This window comes from Onychostruthus taczanowskii, unplaced genomic scaffold, assembly GCF_017590055.1.
Source record: "Onychostruthus taczanowskii isolate IOZ18803 unplaced genomic scaffold, ASM1759005v1 scaffold198, whole genome shotgun sequence".
Taxonomy (NCBI): Eukaryota; Metazoa; Chordata; class Aves; order Passeriformes; family Passeridae; genus Onychostruthus; species Onychostruthus taczanowskii.
The window spans coordinates 151,389-160,847 of NW_024499217.1; the positions used below are offsets into that span (position 1 = coordinate 151,389).

The 9,459-nt window shown below is 71.6% G+C and overlaps 2 protein-coding genes across 3 annotated transcripts in view; one reads left to right on the plus strand and one right to left on the minus strand.

Annotated features, from left to right (window-relative positions):
* Positions 1–2,003, minus strand: part of CDK5 (cyclin dependent kinase 5) — a 5,784-nt gene extending 3,781 nt beyond the window's left edge. The window contains exons 1-5 of the mRNA XM_041402399.1: positions 1,914–2,003; positions 1,336–1,392; positions 1,174–1,269; positions 251–325; positions 30–126 (exon numbers count right to left, since the gene is read on the minus strand). Coding sequence (XP_041258333.1) covers positions 30–126; positions 251–325; positions 1,174–1,269; positions 1,336–1,392; positions 1,914–2,003 — 415 coding nt within the window. The remainder of the gene's footprint in view (positions 1–29; positions 127–250; positions 326–1,173; positions 1,270–1,335; positions 1,393–1,913) is intronic.
* Positions 2,004–2,843: 840 nt separating this feature from the next.
* The window catches only part of SLC4A2 (solute carrier family 4 member 2), a 17,272-nt gene continuing 10,656 nt past the window's right edge, over positions 2,844–9,459 (plus strand). For both annotated transcript variants that reach the window (XM_041402363.1, XM_041402365.1), the window contains exons 1-2: positions 2,844–2,959; positions 7,284–7,427. In XM_041402363.1, coding sequence (XP_041258297.1) covers positions 7,368–7,427 — 60 coding nt within the window. In that variant the 5' untranslated portion in view covers positions 2,844–2,959; positions 7,284–7,367. The remainder of the gene's footprint in view (positions 2,960–7,283; positions 7,428–9,459) is intronic.

The following is a 9,459-nucleotide window of genomic DNA, read 5'->3' on the forward strand; positions in this document are numbered from 1 at the left end:
CCCCCCCGCTGCCCCGGCCCCCCGTGTACCCGCAAAGATGCACCCAGCTGACCACATGTCAATGGAGGTGGAGTAGAGCTTGGCCCCGAAGAGAACGTCAGGGGGCCGGTACCACAGGGTGACCACCTGGGGAGGGACGGGGACACTGGCACGGGGACACTGGCACGGGGACACTGGCACGGGGACACTGGCACGGGGCAGCCCCGGCCGGCTGGGCAGGGCAGCAGCCCCAGCCCCCCCAGGAGCTCACCTCGGCCGAGTAGCAGCGCACGGGGATGCCGAAGGCCCGAGCCAGCCCGAAATCCGCCAGCTTGAGCTCCCCGTTCTGGGGGGACACACGGGGTCAGCCTGGGGGGGGTCCCACCGCGTCCCCCACCCCGCAGGGACAGCGGCCCTGCTGCCTTCCCGTCACTGGGAACACGGCAGAGACGGCACAGACACCAGCTGGGACTGCCCAGGACACACAGACAGACAGACAGACAGACAGCCCCCATTGCCAAGCGCCACCCCCAAGCACAGCCCCGCTGGCAGGTGTGACTGTCCAGGACAGACAGACAGACAGACAGCCCCGCTGGCAGGTGTGACTGTCCAGGACAGACAGACAGACAGACAGCCCCGCTGGCAGGTGTGACTGTCCAGGACAGACAGACAGACAGACAGCCCCGCTGGCAGGTGTGACTGTCCAGGACAGACAGACAGACAGACAGCCCCGCTGGCAGGTGTGACTGTCCAGGACAGACAGACAGACAGACAGCCCCGCTGGCAGGTGTGACTGTCCAGGACAGACAGACAGACAGACAGCCCCGCTGGCAGGTGTGACTGTCCAGGACAGACAGACAGACAGACAGCCCCGCTGGCAGGTGTGACTGTCCAGGACAGACAGACAGACAGACAGCCCCGCTGGCAGGTGTGACTGCCAGGACGGACAGACAGCCAGCCAGCCAGCCCCGCTCGCAGGTGTGGCTGCCCAGGACGGACAGACAGACAGCCAGCCAGCCCCGCTGGCAGGTGTGACTGCCAGGACGGACAGCAGCACAGCCAGCCCCGCTCACAGGTGTGACTGCCCAGGACAGACAGACAGACAGACAAGCCAGCCCCGCTGGCAGGTGTGGCTGCCAGGACGGACAGACAGACAGCCAGCCAGCCAGCCAGCCCCGTGCCCGTGCCGCGCACCCGGTTGATGAGCAGGTTCTGCGGTTTCAGGTCGCGGTGCAGCACGTTGCGGCTGTGGCAGAAGGCGAGCCCCTTCAGCAGCTGGTACATGAAGGACTGCGGGCACGGCGGCTGCGTCAGCGCGGGCGGCGCAGGGCCCGCGCCCGGCCCCGCCACACCCACCTTCACGATCTCGGGGTCCAGGTCCCCGTTGCAGCTGTCAAAGTATTTCTTCAGGTCCTGGGGGGAGCGAGCGGTGACGCTCAGAGACCCCAGGGTCCCCGGTGCCCCCGTGCCCCCCAAAGCCCTGCTCGCAGGTGTGACTGCCCAGGACGGACAGACAGCCCCGCTGGCAGGTGTGACTGCCCAGGACAGCCAGCCAGCCAGCCCTGCTCACAGGTGTGACTGCCAGGACAGACAGACAGACAGACACACAGCCCCGCTTGCAGGTGTGACTGCCCAGGACGGACAGACAGACAGACAGACAGACAGCCCCGCTCACAGGTGTGACTGCCAGGACGGACAGCCAGCCCCACTGGCAGGTGTGACTGCCAGGACGGACAGACAGCCAGCCAGCCAGCCCCGCTCACAGGTGTGACTGCCCAGGACACACAGACAGACAGACAGACAGACAGCCCCGCTCACAGGTGTGGCTGCCAGGACAGACACACAGCCAGCCAGCCAGCCCCGCTCGCAGGTGTGACTGCCAGGACGGACAGACAGCCAGACACACAGCCAGCCCCGTGCCCCTGCTCACGCACCCGGTTGATGAGCAGGTTCTGCGGTTTCAGGTCGCGGTGCAGCACGTTGCGGCTGTGGCAGAAGGCGAGCCCCTTCAGCAGCTGGTACATGAAGGACTGCGGGCACCACGGGCGGCTCCGTCAGCGAGGGCGGCGCAGGGCCCGCGCCCGGCCCCGCCCCTGCGGGGATCCCTTGCGGGGACGGTGTCCCCACCCGCTGTGTCGGTGCCGGAAGCGGTGCGGACCCGCCCGGTGCCGCCCCGCCCCGGCGCGCTCCCGCCGTTCCGCCCCGCGGGGACGCGCAGACCCGCCCGGCGCGGCTGGACTGTCCGGTAAGAGCGGCACCGGCAGCGGGATCGCGAACGGAGGCGGTGAGGCTGGCGGGGCGCAGCACGGCTGGTCCGGTCCGGTCCCGGTGCCGGTCCCGTCCCGGTGCCGGTCCCGTCCCGGTGTCGGTCCCGTCCCAGTGCCCCTCCCCTCCCGGTGCCGCCCGTCCCAGGCGGTGCTGTCCCCGCTCCCCGCACGCTGCTCTCACCGAGCCCCGTGCATTCCGCTCCCTCCTCTCCCGCCCGCCCGCGGCAGCTCCGGTCCCGGTCCCGGTGCCGGTGCCGGTCCCGGTGCCGGTGCCATCCTGCCCCGCCCTGGCAGCCCCAGGTCCCGGCGCGGCCGCGGCTCTGCTTCCCCCGGTTGCTCCCCGGGGCCCTGCGGCGCTGGGGGGTTCGGGGGCTGTGCCGTGTCCCGGGACTCGGGGTCTCCCGGCACATGCTCCCGGTGCCTTGGCCCCTCCGGCGGCAGGGGGGCGATGCCCGGCCCGGGCACCCCCGGACCCCGGGACCCTCCCGGACAGCCCGGCACCATCCTCCCGGCCGGCAGCGACGCTGCCCGCTCCGCGGCACCCCGGAGCTCCGTGCGGGGCGGTCCCGGGGACGCCGGGCCCCGCTCTCGGGGTGCCGGGGGTCCCGGGGCAGCGGGCAGCCAGCGCCCCTCGCCCATGCTCGTCCCTCTCTTGCAGCCAGGCCGCTCCATGCGCTTGCCCCGCGGCGCCTGAGCCCCGCAGCCCTCGGCAGGTGAGTGACGCGGGCTGGGGTCCCGCCGCCTGTCCCTGTCACACGTCCGCAGCCCCCCGCTCCCCGCAGGGCTCCGCAGGAAGGGGTCTGGGGTCGTGCAGGCACGCTCCGCCGTCCCGCTGCCCCGGGACGGAGGGTCCGAGGGCCCGGGAGCCGCGCGGTGCCCGCCGGGGACCGGGCACTGCCCCTTGCGAAACAGCCGGGGTTGAGCAACGCCGGGCACGGCTCCAGCCCGGGGCTCTCCCGCGGCCCCGGAGCGCCCCGGGCAGCGGGCACGGTTCGGGCCGGGAGCAGGCTGTGCCGGCCGCCTTGCCCGTGCTGCCTCTCGCCAGCTGCAGAGACCCTTTCGGTCTTCGCTGCGGTGTCAGGATTTGGGGTCGCTCCCTAGTGGAATTAGGTTGGCAGCTCCCAGGGCTGCGGGAAGGGCTCCGTGCCTGCCCCGTCCCCCCTCGCAGGGGGCTCCAGCTGGGAACCTGCTGTCGAGCCCTTCGGGGTCGCTGCACCGCTTCAAGCGGTTGCCAAAAAACCGGGATTTGATCGTTCTAACGATGCGCTGGCACCGGCGCCTGCGCCCCCCCGCCGGCAGCCCTTCCGCCGGGCTCTGTACCTGCTTTGTCACCTGTCCCGGGCGGGCGGCGACGCTGCGGGAGGTGGGGCTGCCGCAAGGGTCCGGGGGACCCTCCGGGGGCCCCTCCTGTGCCCTGGGCAGGGCTGAGGGTGACCCAGGTGCCACCCTGCCGGAGAGCGCCGTCCCAGGCGGCGGAAGGGAGGGGACCGTGGGAGCCGGTCCCCGTGCTGTCCCCGTTTCAGCCCCCACAGTGGCAGGCTGTCATTAGCCGGGCCGGGGTGGCCGCAGGGGCCGGGCTGGCTGCCGAGGGCGCCGCGCCGGGCATTCCAGGGGCGCCGGGCCAAGGCGTGGGCACAGCCCTCGCCGAGGTGGGACCCTGCCCTTACGGAGGGGGTCGTGTCCCCTGTGTCCCCAAAGACGCCCGGGGCGGGGTGGCCACGGGAGCCGCGGCGAAGGACTTGGCAGAGCCTCACTGTTTGGAGCCGGGGCTGCTCCGCGGAACAAAGGCTCGCGCTGCCGCCGCTGCTCCCGCGGCTGCTTTTCCTCCGGAGCCGGTACAAAACTGCGGGCAGCGCTCGGCAGCTCCGGGCACGGCGCCGCTGCCCGCGCTCCTGCCCCGGAGCGGCCTCGCCCCTGCCGGGCCGGGGGTCCCGGTGCTGCCCGCCGGACCGGACCCCGGCCTGGGGGTGGGAGCGGCGGGAGCCTTGGCTGGCCGGCTCGGCGGGTGATGGGGTGAGTGGGGCGAGCCTGTGCGGGCACCGGGGCCGGCACAGCGGGAGCGGCACCGCCCCGGGGGCTCCGACAGCCCAGGGTGGGTGGGTGGGCGCCGTCCGGCCCTGCCGCAGGTGACACTGTGGCTGTCCCTGTGCCAGACCACCGCTCCACGGTATCCCACCCTGCAGGGATCAAAGTGTCAAGGACTGTGCGGGCAGCTGTGGCTGTCCCCTCCTGGGGCTGGCATGGGGACAGTGGCAGGGGTGGGGACAGTGGCAGGGATGGGGACAGTGGCAGGAGGCTCTTGCAGGTCTGGTGCTGCATGGGGGGGTCCTGGCCTCTCTGGGGTGGCAGAGGGTGCCCTGGCACATCGGTGACAGTGGCAATGACAGTGGTAGCGGCACCATGTGGGTGCAGAGCTGTGACTCATCTCCAGATCCGGTGGTTTTGAGGTCGTGGGCAGGGGGGCGGTGAACATTTTTGGTGTTGGTTTCTGCTCAGCGTGTGAAGCTCTGCTGGGTGGCAGCCAGTGGTGCCTGGCCCGGCTCTGTCCCGTGGTGACGAGGGGCTGCAGGCTCCCAAGTGCTTCTGCTGGGTGGGGTCTGGGGGCACACTGGGTGCCAGTGACACCCGGGGGTCTCCCAGAGCAGCCAGGTGAGGCTGGGCAGGGAGCAAGGGGCTGCAGGGAGATGGGGGGTGGGCATCTTTGGGGCACCCACTGGGGCTCCCCCATTCCAGGGTGCAGGGAACTGGGGGTCTCCTGACTTCTCTTTTCCATGGACATGTCTGCCCAGGCGAGGGGCACAGCCTGAGCCGTGCTGGCCTCGCCCCAGCCATTCCTCCTGCCTGGCACACGCCGTGCTGGAGGGTGCTGCCAGCAGGGAGGCCACAACAGACACGGTGTGCTGTTCCTTGTCACCAAGGGGGCGGCTGGTGTCACCGCCAAGGCTGGGGAATGTGCTACGGGGGTCTCCATCAGCCTTGATGCCAGTGTGAGCACCATCATGGGTGGCACATGTGTGTGCAGGAGATGTTCTGGCAGGAGCCATGCTGGTGGGGGTACTGGCATGAGAGGGGGCAGGAGGACACTTGGTGCCCTGGGGGTTCCCCACCCCGAGTCTTGTCTCTGTCTCATGGGGTTTTGGCTCTGAGCTATGGACGTGGTAGTCCTGCTGTGGATGTGTGACCTGGCTTCCCAGGACGTGGGTGTCCTGGCTGTGATTGTCCAGGATGTCCTGTTGTGGCTGCCCAGGATGTGATTGTCCCAGTACAGATGTGGCTGTGGTTGTCCCAATGTCCAGGACATAGTTGTCCAGGTGTGGACAGGTGTATCCCGGTGTGAATGTTGTCCCTCTTCCCACCGTGCCAGCCCGCTGCCCCGGTGCCGGGGGTGCCGGAGGTGGGTCCCGGCACAGCCTGGGTCCAGGAGCTCGTGGGCCCTCTGGGGCAGCCCCGAGGCAGTGTGGGGCCAGGGCCGAGCCCTCTAATCGCCTCAGCAGCTCAGGCAGGCCAGGGCCGGTCCCAGGAATGTGACTCCGGCGGCGCGGGAGTGGCCGTGGCAGCGGCAGGTCACTCCCGGCGCTGGCAGCCGCCCGGAGCGCGGTCCTGCCCCGCTTACCGGGGCGGCCCGGCCTCGCACGAGGGGCCATTGTGCCGCGGGGCGCGGCCGGTGGCAGTGCCAGCGCCGGCGCTGTCACGGTGCTGTCGCCCGTGGCCTCGGCTGTGTGTCCTGGCCCTTCTGCCCGGCAGGAGGGCGAGGTGGCGGCACTGCAGCGGTGACGGTGGGACTGTCCTGGGGCGTCTGCTCTGGAGCCGTCCCCCCATCGCAGGGTGCCGGAGCGTCCCGGGAGTGGGGTTGGCCGCGGGGCACCGATCAAGGCTTGTTCTGGCCCCGTTCCACCGGGCTGGTGCGAGCGCTGAGCCGTTCCCGGCCACTGCTCCTCCGTGACTCAGCGGCTGCCGTGGAAAGCAGAAGTGTCCCCCCGTGCCCCCCCAGCTGTCCGTCATCCTTTCCAGCGGGGTCATGCCCCTGGCTCCCGGAGGCCACATGTCCCCAGTGTCACCATCCTGCCGGGCCCCTGCTGTGGTGCCTGGGGGCCAGGACCCCCTTTTTTGGGTGTTTTGGTGAAAGCACGACGTTCCCGAGAACAATCCCAGTGTGTTCCCAAACTAATCCCGAGCTGCCCACGAGATTAAGCCCAAAAAGCTGCTTAGTGCCCACAGCGGCGACACCGTGCCATGCCGGCGGCCCGGCACCCGGCGAGGGGGTGGCCCAGCCCCACGTCCCCCCCCGTGGGAGGGTCCCGTCCCGAACCGGGGGGTTGAATGCTGGCGGCGGCTTGGCGGGCGCCCCAGGAGAGCGGCGTGGCAGGGCGGATAATCTGCCTGCTGGAATGTGGATGTGCTGGCTCCGGCCCCGGACGGGAGCGGGGATTAGGGAGAAGCCGGAGCAGGGTAGCACCGAATTTCGGGAGTAGGTGGGATTCAGGGCTGCGGTGAGGCTCGGAGCCGCAGCCTCGGCGTTCCACTGAGGCGCAGCTCCTCGAGCCTCACCACGGCCACCGTGCTGGCACCCCGGCGGTGACGGTGACGGCGATGCCACCCATGTGAGACGCAGTCATCCGTCACCACCCTCCTCGGTCCCCCCCGTCACGTGGGCCACCTCCCGTGGCAATAAACGCGGCACGCCGGTGCCAGAGGGGTCAGCGCAGGGCCCCGGGAGCTGCCAAGGGGCAAACGTGGGTGGAAGCTGGGTCGGGGAAAGGGTGAAATGGGGAAATGGGGGAGGGCTGTGGGGTTTCGGGAGGGTCGGGAGCTGCTGTGCCCCCCGACTCTGGCAGCCTGCCTGCACCCCGCGGGGTTGGGTGCCTGCCCGGGGTCCCGCTGCCCCGACTCCGCTCCCCTCCCGGCGTTTGTCTTGGCCGCAGCTCTCCCATTCCAGCCGGTGGCCAAGACAAACCAGCCCGGAGCCAGCGCAGCCCGAGGAGGGGCAGCCCCGGCCCCCGCCTCGGGGGCACCCCTGATCCCCCCCTGTGCCCGCAGGTTATGCTGCCCCGACAGCGTCCCCTGAGCCCCCGCGAGAAGGAAAAGGGCTAAGCCGGCCGTGCCGGGGGCCGTGCCAGCGCCATGACCCACTCCCAGGTGTCTTCCGAGCTTCACCACATTGTCTCCTCGGCCTTCCAGAGCGTAAGTGCCACCGCGGGGCGCGCCTTGGCGGGGGGGTGAGAGGCTGCACCCCCCGACCATGCCTGGAGGGGCGACGGGTGTCATGGCACGGCCCCTGCTGCCCTGGCGCGCCTGGGGGATGCCGGGCTGTGGGGTGCTGGCAGTGCCCATGGCACCTGGCTCAGGTGTGGGGCAGGGCTGTGGGGTGCTGGCAGTGCCCATGGCAGCTGGCTCAGGTGTGGGGCAGGGCTGTGGGGTGCTGGCAGTGCCCATGGCAGCTGGCTCAGGTGTGGGGCAGGGCTGTGGGGTGCTGGCAGTGCCCATGGCACCTGGCTCAGGTGTGGGGCAGGGCTGTGGGGTGCTGGCAGTGCCCATGGCACCTGGCTCAGGTGTGGGGCAGGGCTGTGGGGTGCTGGCAGTGCCCATGGCCCCATGGCTCAGCCGTGGGGCGGCAGTGCCCCACAGCAGCCCCCGGGGCAGGCCAGGCCAGCGGTGCCGGGCGCCCTTGGGGCCGGCACGGTGCCAGTGCGCCTGGGGGATGCCGGGCTGTGGGGGGCTGGCAGTGCCCATGGCACCTGGCTCAGGTGTGGGGCAGGGCTGTGGGGTGCTGGCAGTGCCCATGGCACCTGGCTCAGGTGTGGGGCAGGGCTGTGGGGTGCTGGCAGTGCCCATGGCCCCATGGCTCAGCCGTGGGGCGGGAGTGCCCCACAGCAGCCCCCGGGGCAGGCCAGGCCAGCGGTGCCGGGCGCCCTTGGGGCCGGCACGGTGCCAGTGCCGCTGGTGGCACGGCCGTGGCGGTGCCCGCGGTGCCAGCGCTGCTCTGGCGACGGTTCCCGGGCGAGTTAATGATTGACCCCCGTGTCCCGCCGCGGCCGCCCGGTGCTCCTGGCGAGCCCCGCCGCTCGCACGTGACCGGGAATGGGACCGGCCCCATCCTGATGGAGTTCCTCCGGGGCTCCCGGGTAAGCTGCGGCCTAGGGGGGCTCTGGGGGCTCTCTCTGCGCTGCCAACCCAGGGCACCGTGCCCACCTGTGCCACGGTGACGCACAAAGGTGTGGTGGGTGCTGCTGGGGTGCAGGATGGAGCCCGGCGGGTTTGGGGCCGTGGGGCCATGACCAAAGGGGCTGGGGGGGTCTGGGGGGTCAAAGGGGTCACGGGATGGTGGGAGGGATGTGGCAGGAGTGGGGAATGCAGGTGCGGGACGCGGTCTGACGGCACCGCTGCCATCACGTGGCAGCCTCTGTGTGCCGGGGTGTGATGGGGTGGCGGGGGTCACCACCTGGGTCACCCCCCGTGTCACCCTCCGGGTAACCCCCCGGGGGGCCCAGGGGTCACTGCGCAGTGGGGACGGGCACGGGGCACCTGTGTCCAAACCTGACTCCTGGGCTGGGGTTCGTGTGGGGGGGCCGTGGCACAGCCTGGGATCCGCAAGTGCTTCTGGGGTGCCCACTCGGGGTGCTGGGAGCTCCCCCCCCGCTGCCCGGGGTGTCCCTGCAGGCAGATCCTGCTGCCTGGGGTGCCCCTGTACCCCGCTTCACCCCACTCCGGGGTCACTGGGGGGGCCGTGGCGGGGGGCTCGGCTGTGCAGCCCCCGCAGGGGCTGAGGGGCGCAAGGCTGGGGGGGATTTACCGGGGGTCCGTGCAGCCCCGGGGGATGGGAGCGCGGCCGTGGGCTCGCTGCACTCCAGGGGCAATCCGAGCTCGGCCCGGAGCCCCCGGCTGTTCGGGGGGCCGGGGCTCGGCGGGAGGGGCTGCTGCGTCCCGGGGTGTCGCTGCGTCCCGGGGTGTCGGTGCTTCCCGGGGGGCCGGAGTTGGCGGGGGGATCGGCGCATCCCGAGCGGGCCCGGCGCATCCTGCGGGGCCCGGAGCATCCCGGGGCGAGTCGGTGCATTCCGGGAGGGGGGGCCGGTCGCTCCGGGGCCGCCGCCGGTGCCGCGGTGCCGCCGGTGCCCTCTGCGTTCGCCGTCACCTTGAGACGGGCGCGAGGCGGCTCCGTCAATATTTGGCAAGGCCGGGACGGAGCCGCCGCCCCCCCGGTTCCCTCCCCCGGCCC